This window comes from Phaseolus vulgaris, chromosome 9 (genome assembly GCF_000499845.2).
Source record: "Phaseolus vulgaris cultivar G19833 chromosome 9, P. vulgaris v2.0, whole genome shotgun sequence".
Classification (NCBI taxonomy): Eukaryota; Viridiplantae; Streptophyta; class Magnoliopsida; order Fabales; family Fabaceae; genus Phaseolus; species Phaseolus vulgaris.
Window position 1 is genome coordinate 8,418,890 of NC_023751.2, and position 21,383 is coordinate 8,440,272.

At 32.8% G+C, this 21,383-nt stretch overlaps 1 protein-coding gene and 1 long non-coding RNA gene across 10 annotated transcripts; one reads left to right on the plus strand and one right to left on the minus strand.

Annotated features, from left to right (window-relative positions):
* The first annotated feature begins 1,898 nt into the window (after positions 1–1,898).
* LOC137821571 (uncharacterized) lies at positions 1,899–20,894 on the plus strand. Of its 9 annotated transcripts, none has more exons than XR_011082834.1 (17): positions 1,899–2,161; positions 2,242–2,376; positions 4,015–4,101; positions 4,213–4,284; positions 4,780–4,984; positions 5,603–5,721; positions 7,805–8,194; positions 8,288–8,422; positions 8,647–8,781; positions 9,970–10,125; positions 11,218–11,430; positions 12,199–12,356; positions 12,567–12,681; positions 13,308–13,388; positions 15,183–15,595; positions 15,674–15,739; positions 20,419–20,894. XR_011082834.1 is itself a non-coding variant. In XM_068626227.1 (16 exons), the coding sequence occupies exons 1-15, from the start codon at positions 2,033–2,035 to the stop codon at positions 15,405–15,407; spliced, it is 2,355 nt and encodes a 784-aa protein (XP_068482328.1). In that variant the 5' UTR covers positions 1,899–2,032; the 3' UTR covers positions 15,408–15,443; positions 20,419–20,894. The 9 variants fall into 9 exon arrangements, 1 of the variants encoding a protein (XP_068482328.1); XR_011082839.1 differs by lacking the exon at positions 15,674–15,739 and having other exon boundaries at positions 15,183–15,233; positions 15,337–15,595; XR_011082840.1 differs by lacking the exon at positions 15,674–15,739 and having other exon boundaries at positions 15,183–15,233; positions 15,337–15,443.
* Positions 14,754–18,055, minus strand: LOC137821572 (uncharacterized). Its single transcript, XR_011082841.1, has 3 exons — positions 17,888–18,055; positions 17,351–17,734; positions 14,754–15,353 (listed from the first exon to the last, which is right to left on the minus strand). It is a non-coding gene; the product is annotated as an uncharacterized lncRNA (long non-coding RNA).
* Positions 20,895–21,383: the final 489 nt, after the last annotated feature.

The window sequence follows — 21,383 nt, forward strand, 5'->3', positions numbered from 1 at the left end:
CCATCGAAAAATAAATATATCAATTTATTTATAAAATAACATAATAATTCTAATTAACTTAATTAGAATAGACTATAAATAACTCTTCTTATAGCATATTACATCTTAATAAATAAATTTATGTGTAACTTAATCTGCATAAATTTTATGAACTAAAGGATGGTTTTGCTCCACCTACATATTATAATCTAACTTAATTTAGTTTAATTCTTAGTTTAAGTGGTACCTTCAAAATGTGTAACTATACTACAATGATAATTAATATAATAAAATATTATTAATTTTGTTTGAGTTTGCTGAATTTGGAAACTACTCATTATTGAAGTTGATTGACTTTAGATGGTATAAGATGTGATACTTATTTAATTGGCGATTCATCCAAACATATTAACATTATTATTATTATTATTGATATTATTGTTATTATTATTATAGATAAATATAAAAATTGAATTAAATATTTCTAGAAGTTAATTTTAATTTATATAAACTAAAATTAAGAATTTAAGATAATTATACAATCCAGCTTTCTAGGTAGAAAAGTTTACCATATTTTTTATTTTGATTTTCTCTTTGTTTAAAATAATTATAAAGAAAATTATCCACATAATTCCAAGTCATCATAAACATGCTTTATTATTAATTATTAATAAATACAATTTTCATGAACAGTAAGAACAAAATATATCCAAAATATAATTTCATAACGATCAAATATTGAAAATATATCAAATGCCCCTAAAACTTAATTACTATGTATACCAAATAATAAAAGAAAATATAACTAACAAAATTTCGACCTCAATTATAAGTTATGTAGCATAGACACTGACACGAATACTAATACGACACCGACACAGAAATATATATAATATCTAAAATGTAGGATATGAGATACAAATCTATATATTACATAACTATGAATTATATAAATTGACAATAAAGATTTATGTGCATTAAGTATGTTTCAGTTTTTTTTAGCAAAATGATGTATTTTATGGCTGGTTCGAAAAGATTTGTTCTTTATTTTTATAATCATAATACAAATTTATACAATAAGTTTAAGTTTTTAAAAGATTAATGTATTTTTCATTTTTAAAATTGTGTTAAATCCATGTTAAAATGGTCAAAAATCAAATAAATATTTTTTAAACTAGACACTTAACTGATAATTGTCCTATGAGTGTTGTATCCAATTCGTGTGTCTGACATTTAAATTTCATTTAAGAGGAGTGTCCGAACTTTATAAATGATAAGTGCAGGACAACCCTTAAAGAATTGTGTTACTAATTAAAGATATATTTTTTTGCAGTGACAATTGATGCAAACGTGTCAAGATCCAAGTGCGTCTTTAAATAAGTGTAGATAAAATTTATTTTGATTAAAATTTTGGAATTATGTAAGTTATTAAGAGTGTTTTTATCATTAACTTAAAATTTAATATATATATATATAATTGATTTTGTTTCTAATCCAAACTTTAAAATTTTTATGTACCTATAATTAAAAAATTATTAAAATAAATCTTGTCAATTTAAATGAGGAACGGATGTAATTATGATATCAAAAAATATTTCATGTTAATATACTTCTAATACACTCAACAGTCAAAAATCATAACAACTGTAAGAGAAAAATCGTAACAAATGTAAAAAAAATAAAATCATTCCAATAAAATTTAAAGTAAGATAAAAATCAATTTAATTTTTAATATAAGAAAAAAAATATTTAACCCATAATTTTTTATTTGTCATAAAAGTTATGTGAAACTTTTATACTGAAAATATTTTTTTAACCAAACTAAATAAATACCCAGAAAAATTATCTGAAATTAAGTTAACTGGCATTTCAACTTCTTTTTGATATAAAAGTGGAAGAAAAACTGGTCCGAGCAAGTAAAAACCGTTGAAGTCTGGTTGGTAACGTCACACTTAGTATGTGCTTCCAAAACGACTGCGCTTGATATATGAGAGGGGAGGGAAAGAAAGAAAACAGAAGCGGAAAAAGAGGTTGTTTGTGTTGAGTAGCGAAGATGGAGACTCTGAAAGCAGCTATTCCAGAAAGCCTGAAGCGAGCGATAGCGGATAGCAATGTCGATGATCTTCAAAGCACTTGTTCTTCTCTTCACCGCTTCTTTCTCCACTTCGATCCATTTCACCAGGTAAACCAACCGAACCTTCTCTATTCCTAACCAATAAATAATCCCTAATTTCTTGTTTATGCGCATTGCTGTGGTTCCAGATTATCACTCAACTGGCGGATCCAAAGTATGGTCTGTGCGGTAAGAGTGAGGAAGATGCCTTGAAATCCAAGCAGCTTGGGAATGAATGCTTCTCCAACGCAGATTATGCCAAGGCCTTGGACTGCTATACCCAGGTTTCTTCTTCTTTTGAAATTTATATTTTTCTTGAACTCTTCTCTGTCGTATAGGTGATTGGAACGTGCCGTTCTTTCATAGTTAAACATCTTTAATGAACTGGACCGCTTTAATGAATCGGTTCTTTACTTATCCGCTTTAATAAACAAGTTCAGAACCGGTTCGGAATCGAACCACTTCCGGACTAGTTTCGACTTTTTTGTTTGTTTGTAAAATCCGGTTCTGAAGTGCATTATGCTGTCGTCTTTACTTTTTCTTTTCATAAAATACATCTGAACATGACAACATACATACAAACCGGAATCGGGCAACTATAGGAGTTTTTGGTACAACACATTGTTCATTGCAGCATGTCAAATAGCATTGTCAGATGATAATGGAAAGCAAGTTATTGTCCCGAAGCCATATAAATTATAGAGAAAATGAAACATCAAGAACAAAGGTCATAAATTTAAAATAAAAGAAAAAATGACCACCTAGAAAGTGAGAGAGTGGTACGTTCAAAGTGGGGGTAGCAAATTTAATAACATGACAAATGAGGTTTAGACACTTTACACTTAGTAAGCTATTTGCTTCCAAGCTCCAACGTTCAAGTACTTCAACATGGTTGTACATAGATCAAATTGTGGATTGGATTTTACTTGACTGTCTTGTGTGTATTTGGAGTAGAGGTTTTGTATAAATGTATTGCCATACTAATAGGTATTTTTTTGTAACTTCTTTTCTTTCTAAGAGGTAAAATAGAATAACTCAATCTAAGGGTAATGATCATATGGTGGAATGCATTGCATGCCCCATAATAGGTTGTACTCTTCTCTTTCATGGGAGTTAATGACTATTCATAGTTATTAAATTGACATCAAAGAAGAGTTCAACCCATTGCTTTCTGTCCTAACGAGACATGTTGAACTTTAGAAATGTAAATGGAGATTGGGAATGATAAGCTTTCTGTTCTAGGCTCTAGCATTCATCTATGTATATATACATTAGGAAAAGTGGGTGAAACCGTGAAGATGTCTTTGATACTTTGTTCAGTTCGTGAAGTTAATATAGGATCTGTTTAATAATGTATGTCCACTCGCTATATTAGTAAGATCCACAAGAAATTTACTTGATGTTAGAGTGTGTTAGAAAGGGTTTGAAAAAATGTGTTGATAGCATTCTTCATGTTATGATTGATTAAAAAGACATGAAAAGTTAATTTATGAAATTTTTGGTTAAGTAGGCTTGGCTAGGCCTGAAATAGTAGGAAACAATATTTTTGGGTTGTCTTGGAATGAAATGGAATTCCATCATTCTTCTGATCAAATTTCTGTCCCCCCAGACTGTTCATCCAACAAAACATGTCTTAAAATAGTTCACACTTTTTTTCTTACTATTTTATCCTAATATAAAACATTTTTAAATCGGCCAAAGTGTACATCTATTATCTGACATTGGGAAGCAATTTTTTATTCTTGTTTTATTACGTGTTTAAGGGAAGAAAACTTATTAATCATGCTCTATCAAAAGAAAAATAATGGATAAATACAATAGAGCAGATTTATAGCTTTCTTCTTTTTTCAAGTTTGTTTGAACATATTGTCTCATTCTTTATAAGTGTTCCTTACTTGCTCTTCTTCTAATATGATGGATAGGCATTGCGCAAGGCTCCATTAGATACTGGTGATAGGAAAAGTAATCTTGTTGCAACATTATATATCAATCGGGCTACTGTATTGCATGTAAGTTCCATTTTAAAGTTAGCTCTTAGTCCTTAACCACACTCACATTATTTCTAAAATTGAAGGGCTTGATAATATAATAGAGTATTCATGCATGTACGTTTCCTGCAGAAAATGAGTCTTTTAGTAGAATGCTTGCGAGATTGCACTCGAGCTCTTAAAATTTGTCCAAGCTACGCAAAGGTGAATGTCAGCTTCAGTATTTACTTGTTTTTGCTGAGTTTACCTTTTTTCTTATGTAGTTATGCACCTTTATTGAATGGGTTGAGTTCTTGTATTTGTACTAGGTTTGTTGTAATGTGTGCAACAATGTTTGCAGATTAAGTATTCATGAGTGGTTAAAAAGAAATTTCAATATCTTTTTACTCTGTACTTTGTAGTGGAAGTGTACATAAATAGTTTAGTAATGGAAAAAAAACACTTTCTTTGCAATTTGCCTCAGTGCAGTATCTGAAAACTTATTGGGGTTGTCTTAGAATTTCTGTTATTAACGTGATAATCCAAAGTAATGTGTATTTTTACAAGTTTTGTTTCTTCATCCTAATTAATCAATATTTGTTGTGGTGCAAATGATCTTTTTGGAATGTGTTGATGTAGGTTGCTGTGGCAAAGAATATGGATGCGAACATATATTATAGTTTCAGTTATTCTTTTATTAATTTATTATTTTGGCTATAGGCATGGTACAGGAGAGGTAAGGCAAATGCTTCATTGGGAAATTACAGAAATGCAATTTGCGACCTAAATGTGGCCAAGATTGTGGAACCTTCATTAGGTGGGAAGAGACAAATAGAAGTTGAACTGAAAATTCTTTTAGACCAATGCAAAAGCACAAGTGCGGCAGTACAGATACAACATAAGGATAACAGCTGCAATACTGTGGGTAAGAAGGTTTCCTTGCATAGAACTTGAGCTGTAGATGCAAAGAACTATCTAGTTGGTCAAGCATTGTTGAGTGTAGTTTCATTATGCTTATATCATTGAAGTATGTTTAAAGTGACATCTTGCTTTCTAAATTTTTAGATTATAAGCACAGGCTTTGTTGTATAACTGTGTAAATAACTTTTGTAGGAAGATTCTAGTATCCTCTAGCCTAGACTTACATATGTTAACAAAAAATACATGCATGTATAACCAAATCAGGGGAAGCACCCTTGTGCAACAAAATTAGAATTAAAACATGAATAACAACTAAATTAGAAGTTAAACATAGTTAATTCACAGTTCTCATATGGTAACTTAAGAAGATAATTCTCCTTACAAGGTCTTCTCCTTTCTTAGGACAGAATTAATTCATAGTTCTCAATGCTAACTAAATAAAATGAATGACCTTCTACTCTAGCTTTTAAAGCTAACTATATGACAAATTCTGTAACCAATATTTTAACTTCTTTCCCTTCTGTCATGTTCATGGGTCCTGTCAGCTATCCTTGTATACACTGAAAGGACCTTGTTTTTCACTCTTCCTAAGATACTAAGATGGTAAAGTGCATTGTGGCAGGTGAGATGCCTCAAATGAAGCTACAGTGTGTCTCCATGCCTGATAAAGGAAGAGGCATGGTCTCATCATGTGTCATTTCACCAGGTTCTTTGGTTCATTCCGAAGAACCTTATGCTATGGTAACAAACAACTATATTCTCTGTATTATCATTAATTATAAATTTATTTTTAAGTCCAATTTTAGTGATGTTAATGGTGTCATTTTTCTTGGATAGTATTCAATTAGTTATTTTAATTAATTTTTTTGGCTAAAATAGACATGACATTCTTCAACTTAGGTTCATGTGTAATTTATCCTATTGGCTTTCAGTTGAAGCAATCAACATTCTAAACCTATATCATTGTTTACTATTCTGTTTAAATAGTTATAAATTCTTAATCAATGTTGTCAAGATTGCGTGTATACACACATGATCCTGCAAGTAATGAAGACAGTGAGATGACTTGCACAGTAGATGGGGAGACGTGCAGATTGTAACGGGATTGCGTGATTGCTCGTAAAATTGGCAGATCGTGCACTGTGTCGATCCACTTGAGCAGCTAGGGTTCATGTTTAAAAAATCCCTTTAGTTTGCTAATAACCCAACCTGAAAAAAAGCCCAACTTGTAAAGATGACCCTTTTCCACTACGGTTCCCATGTGCATATCAGAATAGAACCAAACAACTCTCATTGGCGCTGTTCATTGACGATGGCACTTTCATCACCGACATCTTCAGCCATCACAACATTGATGTTGCTGTCACCGAAGTTTGCTTAACCTTGTTGGGCATCACAATGCTCATGATCATCATGTCACCATCTCAGATACTCGCATCAACATTGTCGGCATTGTCTTTATTGTTGTCGTCCTTCCTTCATTGTGGACTGCTCTGTTCTATAATTTTTCTTTTGGATCTTACTATTTATGACGTATTATGAATTATTTTCCTGTCCGTATTATTTTTAATGCATGTACAGGTTTATAAATATAGTTTATTCATATACTCATACAAGTCAAGTTATGATCTTTTATCTCCCTTTTGATCCTCATACGATTCTTGAGTTTCACAACATTGTTCCAACATGATGTTCAAATAGAATTGATGTAATGGAAGAAATTTTACTGGAAAAAATTGTTTTTCTGTTTCCAGTTGCTAAGACGGAGGGAGTTTAGATGAGTGTGCATGTGATTGAGAAAGAAAGTGTAAGATATCAAACTAAATAGATTCTTTAGAAACTTTTCTTTCTGCTTTATTTATGTTTATTGTGAAAGTTGTGTGTGTCACATTAGTAAGCTAGGCGTGATTTACACAACCATACAAGTTTTGGGTGTTGGCTGCTTCAATTGGAAGCACAAGGGGTCATAGAATTCAGAGAGATTTGTGAAAATAAACAAAAAACTGAGTTCTATTGAATAAAATCAATTTCTACATGCTGTTACAGAAATAAACTTTATACAGGAGAACCTGTAAATAACTCTAACTAACTAGTTACAGCTGTCTCTTAACAGATGTCACATTATACTGACTGAGTAATACACTCAAGGGGCTAAATTGCAGATGAAATGGGCTTTAACTTCTTTGTTGTCATCTTTAAGTACAAGATTTCCTTTTCAGAGAACTGGAGACGTTTGGCTGCAATGCAATCAACTGTTCAGATTTCAAAATTGATTTACACCTGTTTTATTAAAATAAATTATTGCTTGCCGTCTATATCATGTATATTGTATTCACTATTTTTTGTGAAAATAAGTATATTGTTAAAATAATAAAAATATAGTATAAGACCATCCATGTGGCTTCACCTAACAACTTAAGCTTTATTCTTGAGATGGTATCAAAGCCTTTATGATCAAATGATCCACAGTTTGATCCTTGTTGCCCCTATTCTTCTAATAAAAGTTGAATTTCAATATATATGGATGGGCCTGTGCACTATTTAAGTTTCAAGTTAAAGGACTCTTGCGTGAAGGGATGTGTTTAAAATGTAAATACTAATATGAAACGATTCATGTGTTTTCACCCAACAGCTTAAGCTTTTGGGATAATTGGGTTAATGACATGCATGATATTTGTTGTCAGTAGCTTTAACTTATAAACATGAATCCTCAGGCTTCTTGAGATTAACAAATAAATTATCTTCCAGTTCTTTTTATATTTGTATTTCTTTAGGAAAACAGACTTATTCTAGGAAATTAACTTGATATTTTCTTATACTGCAGATAATTTTAAAGCAATGTCGGGAAACCCATTGCCATTATTGTTTGAATGATCTACCTGCTGATAGAGTTCCTTGTATATCATGTTCAATACCATTGTATTGCTCCCACCAATGCCAGATACGAGCAGGTGGGCAAATGTTCAGGATTTATCCAGAAAATAATGACACTTTTAAAAAAATGCCCAGTGATCTTGGAGAATATGCTTCTGAAGTTATCCAAAGCGATGATTCTGAACAAGAAATTGAGGATATTACTGAACATAAACATGAATGTGGAGGTGTACATTGGCCTGTGGTACTGCCATCTGAGATTGTTTTGACTGGCCGAATACTAGCAGGGTTTTTGCTGAATAGCACATCTGAAAATATTGTAAACTTTGTGGAAAGACTGGTATATTTTAAATGCATGCAGTTTTTTAGTTCAGTTAATTTTGTTGTCATTTGATTATGAGTAGCTGCATGCTTATGGCTTCTTCTCATGCAGGAGCTTTCTCATTGTTACAAACACATGTCATCCGAAAGCAAATTGGATTCACATATATATGCCACTGTATTGTTATATTGTCTTCAGCACTCTTGTGAAACTATGTTTTCCATAGACGGAGTCTCCATATCGCAGGTTGTTTTGTTACTCCTCTGTGTACATGCATGTGCATGTGGATGTGTCTATTTGTTCTTTGATTCGTAACAAAAGTTACAAAACCATCATATGCCATGTGCTGGGCAACATTTTTTTCAATATGTTGAAGCATTCGTTGAAAAATGTAATTTATTTTGTTGCTTTATTGTATTTGAATCATTAAAATAATCATATTCAGGTTCCAAAATTCTTTGTAAATGCAGGTTGTCATAATTATTTCTCAAATTAAAGTGAATTGTATGACCATTGTTCGTTTAAAATCAATAGATGCTCATGGAGGTCATTTTGGAGAATTTCCATTTCAATACGGTGCACATTCAACCAGTAATGTGGAACAGGTACATATTTTGACACATGTCTTTTAAAATTTAATTAGATTAATGCATTGATGGCGTAACTTACATTGTCTTTCAATTACAAATTGCTACATTTGATGAGTTTGTTGATTTCTATAATAAGTTAATAACTATTAATACCTTTAAGGTCCGTTTGGTAGACAGGATGTGAGAAAATAGGATATGATAACTATACTAATCCTATTGTAATGATGTTTGTTTTATCAACATGATATGATAATGTTATTTAGTCACTTATTCTATCTTGTATCAACATGATATGATAAGTTTAATAGAGTAGGATAAACACTCTCCTACCTCTCTTTATATGATATTCACCCATACATTTAAATTAAAATGGTAATTAAATATAAAAAATAATTTTTTATTATTAAAATATATTTTAAAGAAAATATTTATGTCATAATATTAATTTTACAAAACTTATATAATTTATTTATAACTTGAAGAAAAGGTATAATTTTGTTAATATTAATTTGTACAATAATGTACATCATAATATTATCTTACATGTATTTATTTTGTAATTACTGTGGCACAGAAACTTAACTTATATTATTTGTTAGAATATTAAATTAAATAATAATAACTTAAATACTTTTAAGATGTTAATTATAATTTTAAAATCTTATATAATTTTTTTATAATATAAGAAATAGTTATAGAAATAAAATATAATTTTGTATAATTTAGTTAATCTTTTTTTAAAAAATCCTAAGTTAGAATTTTTTTTAAATTAAAAGTAAAATTTTAGATAATTATATGTAATTTGAATATAATTTATGTTATATCCTAACATTATTTAATTTGTTATCTTGTGTGCATCAATACTGTATATTATTCTACAATATTATGTTATTATCCTATTATGTTTTTTGTCTTATCATATCATATATTTTTATCCTATCATATCATATCCACCAAAAGAGCCCTAAAAGTTGTGCTTGAGATTATCATATCATATATACACTTACAATACATAGAAACTAAACTCTTGACTTTTATTGTATTATTTTCTTGTTTAATACACTTTTTTGCTTTTGCTGTATTTACTTGTGAATATTTTGCAAGCCAAACAATTATGACTGTGACATTGCTGGTGATGGTAATATTTTCTTAGTGACTATTATATCCTTGGTATTCTAAGTCATATTATGTTATTTATCGTAGGTCAGAGTGGGTAAAGCCATCTATAAAGCTGGCAGTTTATTTAACCATTCTTGCCAACCGAATGTTCATGCATATTTTCTTTCACGCACTCTTTACCTACGAACCACACATGGTGTTGCAGCTGGTTGTCAGCTAGAACTGTCTTATGGTCCACAGGTATTGGAAATTTAAAGCTGTACTGACATTGCTAGTTAGTTTTGTTTGAAACTTTTGAAGTGTGTCTATATTCTTTTTTCTTATAAAGATTTTCAGTGATCAAACATCCTTAAAGCTTAAGCTGTTACAGAGTAGTTTTATTTTCATCTTTAACATTCCTCCTCACACAAATTCCCTTTGTGGTTGAGCCGGAGAGGACAAGGGCCCACCAAACTTTGTACTGAAATATTAGTTTAATTAGAATAAGGGTTGCATGGGTCGAGCTATTGACAACTTAATTTAAGAGGCTCTGTTGCCTAGTTGAGAAACCAATTCCAAAAGTGAGAGAGAAGAGGACATGAATTTTCCTATGAATTTGAGAGGAAACTTTTGCTCATATAAGCAGAACTGAGGCTTGGAATAATACAATATTTGGTTTGAATCATCATGTGTTACAATAACGAAACATTTATTTGATAATTAAAAATAATAGAGGCATGTTTTATTATACCAATAAACTATTTTGTACTAATAAATTAAGAAGTTGGTCAATAATTAGTATTATTATAACTGCTAGTACAAGCAGAAGCCTGCAAGTAGAAGATACTTGTAATCACAGATCCTCTCATAGTGGAGAACTTGAAGTTCTAGACTTACTTGATTAGTATTACGCCAAACATGGGGGCTAACCAGTTTTAGGTGATTTTAATAACAGTTTGTTAGACTTGAATAATGAGAGGGAGAAAATAAATATCATATTAATTACAATCATGGTGAGTACAGTCTCAACTCCTCAATCACATTCTCTTAGAAAAAAAAATAAAATCTACCAAAATGAATATGTAAATTCCAGGGATAGTTTTCTTAATTACTATGGAGATTTTAGGATATTTTTATTCCAACAATCCCCTATGTACAACAGTTAGGCCTTAACATACCTCCCTGGTTACTGGGTCTGGAATTGTATTTGTTTGACATGTGGGTCCTACTCCTCCTTCGCTTCTACAAAAGGAAAGCAACAAAACACAAAGTGATTTACTCAGACTTTCAAATGTCAAGTCTGTTGTAAAAATGCTTCTGTTCCAATGTTCAATATACAGTTCTGTTTTGCAGGTTGGGTTGTGGGATTGTAAAGATCGCCTTAACTTTCTCAAAGACGAATATGCATTTCATTGTCAGTGTATTGGTTGTTCAGAAGTTAATGTATCTGACGTAGTCCTCAATGCCTTCCATTGTGTCAATCCAAATTGTTCTGGCGCAGTGTTAGAAAGCAGAGTACTTGACTGTGAACAGCAGAAAATCAAGCACTTCACTATTACTGACCGTGTAAGCCATTTAGAGGACACTTGTTGATACTGAATTACTATTGTTCTTTGGATTATAAATCTAGGTTAAGTTTAAATTGTGTGCTTTACCTCAGACAGTGTCTTGATTTTCAAGAAATTGCCTCAACAAAACAATATGGAAGCCATTCTTGTGGTTGGGATGCATTACATTATATGGAAAAAGTGAAAATACTATTAGTGATGATCTGTATAAGCTAAATGCAACATACATAGACCTAATAATAAATGCTATCCTAGTATTTTTAGGCTTCAAATAAAGGGAACAAGGAATACAAATTCTAATTATATGGAGGGAATATTCAATATATAAGTAAGGGTAGAAATCTATGTAAATACAGAAACAAATCGTGTGCTAAGCAAATTATTCATGCATACCAACAATTCTTTTTTGTATCTGAATATCAAGCAGCCTACCACCTTCTATTCATTCTATCCAGTGTTCTAAAAATGGCTACCTGACCATGAGTTAAATTCAGGTAATGCAGTAAAATTTTGGTATAATCCAAGTCTTCTGATTCATCCTTATTTATGGAGCTGTTACTAGAAATTTAATATGGATTGGCAATTCTGTCAGATACCATTTTTTATAATAAATGACAAATCACTAGTATTGAGCAACTAAGCATTTTCCTTCTGTTAGGTAAGTTGCTAAGGGACAGGAAACTTGGATAGATGACATTATGATGCATGTTTTCGCCATTTCAATTTTGCAATATTTTTTCACTACAAAAACCCTCCACTCTTTCAGGTTGACAAGAATGATGACATTAGTGTATGTCTTAATGTCTTCAAACAAAACGGGGCCTATATTCATGGTCAACCTGGATACTGTTTGAAATGTGGTTCTTACTGTGATTTAGAGTCTTCACAAGCAGCAGTCAGTGAAGCTTTAATATGTATCAAAAGGTTTGCACTGTTCAATTTGGCTCCTAATAACCCCATCCTAAAGTACATATTTCCTTTTACTCTGAATATAATCATAGCAAATCTTGAATAGTTCCCAATTTTAGGCTACCTTGATAAATCCCCCATTTAAAATCCTGCATGATCTCATTGTAAATAGTATATGGCTGCTTATTTTTGAGTATTTTACATCCCAAAATACGAAAATGACAGGTTGCAGGATGCAATATTGTTGAAAGAAATTTCAAGTATTACTATTTCTGATGCTTTGATATCTCTTCAATCGCTAAGATTAAATTTGCATGCTTACAACAAGCTTATTGCAGAGGTGAGTTTGAGCTTCCTGCACTTAAACTCCTCCATGTTAGTTATAGTTTTATTCGTTTATGCTAATAGGTGTTGCGTGTTGGGTAGTCTTGGAATACCCATACTGTTCAATTACTTCATAAGCATTGAATTTAACCAATGCGAAATTAAAGTAATCATTAGATAGATAAGATCAAGCCTATAAAAGTCTTAAAAAACCATATTGATATTGCAGTAATTACTCCATTTTAATATACAACCCTGATTTGTCAAATGTCATTTTTACTTCCATCAGCTCTATCTCTTTATTCCTTTCCCTTCACATATCTTTCTCTCTTTTCGTTCTTTCTCTCTTTTCGTTCTTTCTCTTCCCCCAAGGATGTATACTAATGGGGTGTGGAAGCATTAATTTTGTGTGATATATATATATATAATATCTATTTGAGAACTTATGTAAATACGTAATCTTTTTAAACAAAAAATAAGCTAATCCAAACATGCACTCAATGACTGGATTTCTTAGACTCCAAAAGTGTGTGTGGTAACAACTATTGAATGTCATGGACTGGTAGACAAATAATGTCTCACGTTTTCAATATGATGGTTTGTTTAACTTTTATATCCTTCAACATGATATGATGCATGCAGGCAGAAGACAGCATTGCTCAGGCTTTCTGTTTAGTGGGAGAATTACAATTATCTGTTGATCATTGCAAAGCTTCTATCCAGGTAAAACTTTTATTAACAAGCTTACTAGTATAAAAGGGGTGGGGAGGGAGAATTTTTTTTTTGACATCTGTTTACTATTATCCCATCGCGATGATCGCGTATACCTAGAACCTATCAACTATCCAGAATTTTTTCCAGTGGCAGAAATATAAATATTTTTTGAATGGAACTCAGAAAACTTCCCTGTTAAATTGTGTGGTGTAGCACTGTAAAATCAGACAGAAAGAAAAGAAAAACAATAAACATTTCAGCCATTAATTTAAAAACTGTTATATCTAACAGTGCGTATTTACTTTATCATGGTTAGTGACACATGTTCCTCTCCCACTGTAGCCTTCTTCTGGATATAAATGTATGCTTGCTGAAATGTTTTCTATTGATTATGTTATTGTTTATTGATGTTGGTGAAAATTTCACCCGCACCAAGCAATTGAAAATGAGAACTCATTGGTGTACATCTTACAGGAACTGGACTTATGAATTTGACAATTACGATTTAGGCATTTTAACCATTCTGCCATGGATAGTGAGAATCCTTAACAACCAAATTCCAATTGAAGTGAAATCGTTTGAATAAATTGATGCAGTTTAGGGGGATTTGACGAAAGAACATCAATTCAAATCCTGAACTTTTTTAATTGAGATATATCTAGAATCTCCTTGCTATTCATGAACCAAATCCACCATGATACAAACTTAGGTAGTGCTTAAGTCCCACAACGATTGGTGTATGATGCTGAATGAAGTACAGAAGTGTTTTGTTCTTCGCCTCAACAACTCTAACGTTTAAGGATGATTTCCCAAGTGCCTGGGTGCTTATATATTGTTTTGGGAGGAAAACCTGCCCTTAAAAGCTACTCCCATTGATATTTTTTTGCCCTTTCTATTGGACTTTTTTGTATTGAACCTTGCATTAATTAATTTTTGACCAAAAATACACATAATTATTTTAGCTCAAAAATAATAAATAATATGAATTGTCTTTTTCTCCATTATAAATATGGAGAATTGAAGACTTTAGTTTTATAATTAAAATTCCGTTACTATTATTCTGTCTCCATACATGAATTTATTTAGGGATAATTTAAAAAAAATATTACAATGCAAAAAAAATTAATTTTTCTAATTAAATTGACTAACTTTTTTAGTAATTTTGAATTTGGTATCAGTACCTTATATTTAGAGACGGATGGAATAGTTGTTAAGAAAGAAGAACCAAATACTTAACTACTCTACCAAACACTTCATCCTACTCGATGAAGCTTTAGGCACCTCATAATAGCCAAGTCTATATCACACATAACACCACAAATAAAATAGCAGAAGATAGAATTTGTGATGACACCTTTTTCCTACATCCACGGAAACACTTAAACAATGTTCACTTAGATCAATAAAGATTACAAGTTTTGTGGAAACATGAAAAGCACTCACCTAGAAGTGTATCTCCCTACAAACTCAGGAATCCCATTTAAGATTTAAACCGAATGGTAAAACACGCTCACAAGAGACATTTTGACTACTACAAGTGACTACCCACATTAGTTCATTTCTCTCTGACTTGAGTGCCTCAACACTTCACAGGACTTAATAGTTAATGCATATTGGTTACTTTTCACCTTTCAAGGGTATTGAAATGTCATTTCCTTCTTGCAAAAGAGACTCGGTTCTTCCATAAGTTGAAATATAACTTCCACTACATGTTAATGAATGCATTTCCAATATGGTATTGTTACCAAAATTATGTCTTTCTCAGTAATAGGTCTAAAGCGTTTGTTGCTTTTTGTGTTGCAGATTCTGGAAAAGCTATATGATACTGATGATATTGTTATTGCTTACGAACTGGTGAAGCTTTCTTCCATCCTACTTTCCTTGGATGATTCTACTGCTGCGGAAAGCATAAATCGAATTGATGATATCTTCTCACGTTATTATGGACTTCATGCAGACTTGGTGTTCCCTGATCTTCAATATCTCAGGAAAGAAATTGAGAAATTTTCAGTGAAGGCCATCCAATAAAATGATTTTACGACAAAATGAGCTATAGAATGTCAGGTATAATTGTCAATCACAGCTTAAATGACTTTTCATATAATATGAAAGATATACAATAGTCAACGACCTCAAGAAGATTACTCAAAGCTCATCCAAGCTGTTTGATAGTCTAGGCATATTCTGCATAAATATGAACGAGACTTTGAACTAAGGTCAGTCAAGTTTGTTCTCTAACTACTCTCTCTTTCCGAACATGTGCTTTATTAATATAGATTCATCCAAATTTATAGGGGTGGAGATATATTTTAAAGATTGTCTTGAGATCTCAGTGGATGAAACCTCAATTAGTTACATGGGTATCAACAATTACTTTTCAAGTTATAGCTTTAGTTCCCAAAGAAAATTGTTTCTTGCAGTAAGTTATACCTTCTACTGCTAAAATCAAATCAAGGAATTTATTTCTTTCTTAATTAATGGTTTCAAGGAAATGGGGAGCAGTAAACATAGGAGATTGTGTAATTTGTATGATTATATTTTATGCGCTGAATTTAAGAGGATATGGTGCAAAGCTATAGGTGTGAAAAGTTGTAGGAATGGTTACTTGACAGATTGTGCAGCTTAGCAATGAACTTCTTCTACTCCGTCTTCTAACCGGTTTTGATATGCTCTCTTAGAAGTTAGACATGTATTATATGCTCTCATACCAAGTACAATTATTAATGACTTCCAGAAGACTGCATTTAGTATTAGCACTAGAGGCTAACACTTGTCTGATCTACTAGCATGTTAGGCTATTGGGTGTCTTCTTACTCTGATACCTATTGACAAACCTAGATTACCAACAAAGTTTCTGAAAACCTCCATGAGATGAGTCTTCTCTCAAACTCACTTAGTTAATATAAACATTCATTGACTCCTTACTACTTTACCTTCATTTTGTGATTAGGGTTATCAATATAGTTTGAAATCTCACTATGCCTAAATGCTTATACCATATTACTAAACATAGTTTTACCTGCATGGTAATAGCCAAAAATCACCCACCTATGATTCCTTAAAGTTCTCTTTCTCATAGATCATACTTCATACATAAATACCACACCTAATATCAAACATCACAATTTATCTTGACATATACTCAATTTTCATAATTCATAATATTTCATTTAGACAACATTTAATTCTCACTCTTCATAAAGTATTGCCACCAAACGCCAGCCACATGTAACAATCTAAAGCAGTCCCATACTCTATAATACCAAGAAATCAAGAAAAAAAGTAAATATCTCTTATATAGGGGTGATCGCTTAAGTGTCATCCCTTCACAAAAGAGAGAATTGTCTCGACCTCTTGCTCAAATGTCCCAGTGTCACTATATTGTCACTTAGCATCATCAGAATGTTTGAGTGACTAGAATCTTAGATGAGAGAGAATTGTTATGGTGTTTCTCTTGTCGCTTGAGTGGCCAAAACTCCAGAGAAGAGAATTGTTCTAGGCTCTCTCTCTAGCTCAAACTACCATCCGTAGCTTGAGCGATAAAGCTCCTCAGTTGAGCAACATATGGTTTCTTGAGCGAGGTAAACAAAGTTCACAAAATGAAGTCTTTTATTCTAATTGAACTAAAACAAGTTATTTCATTCTAAAACCATTTCTCCTCTGTATATTATGCAAACTACACTTGTTTTATTTCAATTAGATTCAAAGGACAAATGTTGTCAAACTCGAGGATGTGAAAGGGGATAAAAAATTATAACTCAACTCATAAGTTGAGTTATGAATGTACGAAAAATTATATTCATAAACCTGCATGCATTAAAAAAATATAGATGATAAAAATAGCTCATAGCGAGTCTTAAATAGGTCCTCTTGTTCTCTATAGAATTTGAAGGAAAAACGGAGTAAGCATAATTGCAGCACCAAGAGAGAGTAGAACTCTAAAATGATTGGAACAGAGAGCGAGCATCAACCAATGTGAAGGCAACACTAGTGACGATGCGTGAGTGTTGTGATGTCAACAACAATGAAGCTAGTGGCAACAGGAGCTTCGTAAGTGCTATGATGGTTGTTGGCGACTCTAGTGATGGTTGTTTGACAGCAGCGACCACAGCGTCAGCATCAAGAGGTGCATGCACTGTTTTGTGACCCCTTAATTTGGCGTGTGCCATCATCAAACCCTAGCTTCTCAAGATGAGAAGGATCAATACTACACAGGATCCCTCGATTCAGTGAGCAACATCGCAACCTCACAGCGATCTGCACCTCCCTCGATCGGACATCTGCTTCACCTTGCGATCTCCTCAATATTCGTGGGATCGAGGGAGTTTGCAAGTTAACTCAAGATTTTGACAACACTGCAAAAGAAAGCAACGGGTTAAACAACATAATACTCAAGTACTAACTTAAGTATTTATTCAAATCAATATTAAAAGAATTTTATTCAAACTAATGCATTTCACAACTTCAAAGGCACTTAATCACATACACCTGTTACAGTAGAGTATTACCGTAAAAATCCTTGCCAACAATCTCTTCGTTATCAAAGTCCTCAATACTAAAAATAAGTGATCCAATGAATCAAATCTCTATTCAACAACCATAACTACAATTTAATCCACAAGTATCCTAAGGTTTGGTCTCATCAAAGTTCTATTTCTGACAGTACCAAATATTTCCAAAACAGTGAATCAAGTCAACTTCTCTTATCTTAACTCTTGTGCTCTTCAAGGATTTGTTCCAAAGACTCAAAAAAACTAGGGAAGCCTTAACTTGCTCCTAAGAGACCTGATTCACAAACTAAACATATCACTACCTACCTAGACTAGCAAATATTGATCTTTTTGACTCATATCTTACATGCAATCACAAAGGCCTATCCATGCATGCAACAAGAAAACAAGAATCAAAGATCTAAGGGGAAAAGAAAAACTTACTCAAAACTTGTGATTAGATGAATTAGGACAAGCAGACCTTGTTTGTGTTGAACAAGGGCTGCTGGTTCATTTTTATGAACAACCATGGCTGAAACTTCTTTTGTTTCACGTGTTGTGCCTAGTAAGGGTGGACAAAAAATCCAAATTACAAAATCCAATCCATAATTATCCAAATCCATATTATTTTTAATCCATTTAAATGGATTTATCTCAAATCCAAATCCATATTTTTGGATTTTAAATCCAATCCATTTAATTGGATATGGATTAGATATAGATTAGATACATTTTTGGATTATCCAAATTGCATTTTGGGTTGGATCCCAAGTTGAGCAAAGTCGGCCTAAGTCCACATTAAGCCGAGTTGTCCGGGCCTAAGTCGAATTGAGTCAGTATGGGCCAAAGTCGACCAAGTCGTTCCGGGCCAAAGTCAAGCCGAGTCCACCCTAGGCCAAGTCGAGCTGAGTGGCCGATATTGAGTTGACCCGAGTCGGTCGGGGCCAATATCGAGCCGAGTTGGCCCAGGCCAATGTCTACTCGAGTCGGTCCATGCCCATGTCAAGTTGAGTCTTTCGGGTCCGATATAGAGTCGAGCGGGCCCGAATCGATATCCAGACGACCAGGCCAAGGCTGATGTCGAGCCGAGCAGGCCCAGGCCAATGTCGAGCTGAGCAGGCCAAGGCTGATATTGAGCCGAGCGGGCCCAGGTCGATGTCGAGCCTAGCAAGCCCGGGCCGATGTTGAGCAGAGCAGGCCTGGGTCGATGTCGAGTCGTCCAGGCCCGGGCCAATATCAAGTCGAGCAGGCTTGGGCCGATGTTGAGTCGTCCGGGCCTGAGCCGATGTTGACTCGTTCGGGCCCGGGCCGATGTTGTGTCATCTGGGCCCAAGTTGATGTTGAGTCATCCGCGCCCAGACCTATGTCTAGCCGCCCGGGCTGATGTCGAGCTTTCCGGACCCGGGCCTATGTCGAGACCAGCAGTTTGAGGCCAATGTCGAGTCGAGCGGGCCCGGGTCGATGTCTAGTCGTTCGGGCTTAGGCCGATTTTGGGTCGTCTGGGATCGGGCTGTTGTCGAGTCGTTCGAGCCCGGGCCGATGTTGAGCTAAGTTGGTCCGCATCTAAGTTGAGTCGGGTTAGGCCCAGTTCGAGCAAGTTAGTATGTGTCCATATCAAAATAGATTTAATGTATTTGAGAAAGTGGATTTAATCTAGTTAACAAAGTGGATTTAATCTAGATTTAAACCACTTTAAATGGATTTAAAAAAAATCCAAATAAATTTGATCTAGTTAAAATGGATATGGATTTTATCCAATCCATTTATTTGGATTTTGATTGGATCTAGATTGGATTTTGAAAAATCCAATCCATGACCACCCCTAGTGCCCTGATGTTGTTGTTTTTCTTCTTGAATAAGGGAAGAATAAGCTTGTGGAACATCAAGAAATGGATTCATTAAAAGGAGTTGGCCACAAATAAGTTTGCATAAGAAACTGCGTTAGTTTGCATCTTTATTATCTGCTCCACAAGTGCAGATCCCATTACTATATGAGCATAAATTATCCCTTAATTTTTTTAACTGTGTAATACTTTATCTTGAGCCAAGCAAGCAATGTCTCTCTCTCAATCTGAAAAATCTATGATTGAGCTGAGGATCATTACCACTCTTGATACCATGTAAAGAAAGGAAATAAAAGGAATTTTGTCTTGTATTGTAATTAATTTAAAAGATCATAAATATATAAAAGAAGATATTTATAATTATGCTATAATGTTCCTAGAGTTATACTGTTAGGTTCTTATAGTTCTGCGATACAACCCTACAAAATCAACTATTCTAATATGCATAATTATAATATTTTATCCCTAGAATCTTGGGATGAGAGGCGACATGTTGAATGACCCGTTTCCTTTTAGAATTTGATCTCAATGATTCTTCTTGGTAATGATTTTTGAGTTTCACGTGTATTACTTTTTTAATTTCCTGATTGGTTTGTTATTTATTCACTTGTTTGATCTTTTATTATTGTATTTCTGTTCCATTCTGTATTTGTCTGTAAACATTTCCATTCCGTATTTTTATTGTTTCCCCTTAATGCAATGCAGGCAATGGGTAATGGCACCTTTCAAAGGAACGGACATTGAAAAAATTCTGTGGTATAGATCTTTTTTGACTAATATCGACAAGTCGTGTTTTTGGCCATGCCGGGTAAAAACAAGGCCTCTCCTTCATGTTATATTATATGTACTAAAAGTAGACCTGAAGACGCAGATCGTTGTTGCCAGTGCTTTGTTTTAGGTATGCTCTCGGCATTTGGGACGTAGCTGGGATGCCTCAGGTAGGTCCAAGCTTTCAGCAAAACTGCTTAATGAATCTCTGACTAAGGGAGTGGTGTCATTATTACTTTGTGTTAAATTTTGTCGACAGTAAAAGGATTAATTGAATATTTTTAATATATTTTTGAAATATTACATTTGATTTCTATTATATGAATGAAATGTAATGATTTCTTATGAATATAAAATTGGATGTATGATTTATATAAAAGAAATTTTAATCTTAATGGTATGTTTTGAGAAAACATTATCTAATTGAAAATTATTGGATGGTGAAATATTTTGCAGAAGGTCTATCGGTGTAGTTTGAATTTTTTTTCAATGTATAATGATACGCATGCAGAAGACTAGACTGTAAATAGAGTGATTCTCAACCATATAATCTAAATGAATAACTAACATTAAAATTAATTTAAATAATCTTAAGATCCACATGTAACTTTATAGATAAGATTAACACTTCTATTTAGGTTAAAATACTCATTTTAAAAAATTAATGCTTGTTAACAGCTTATGAATTTACAAAGATATAGTTTTGAAAATTATTTTAGTGACACGCTAAAGTATAACTTAGTGCATGTTTAGTTTGGTGTATCTATTGTTTAAGATGTCAAAAAATAAAAACTATTAAAAATAATTTTATATAGATCATGAATCTACAAAAATAAAAGCCATTCAAAATAGTTTTATTTAAAATATAGATGATGACTCTATGATCAGACATTAGACCAAAT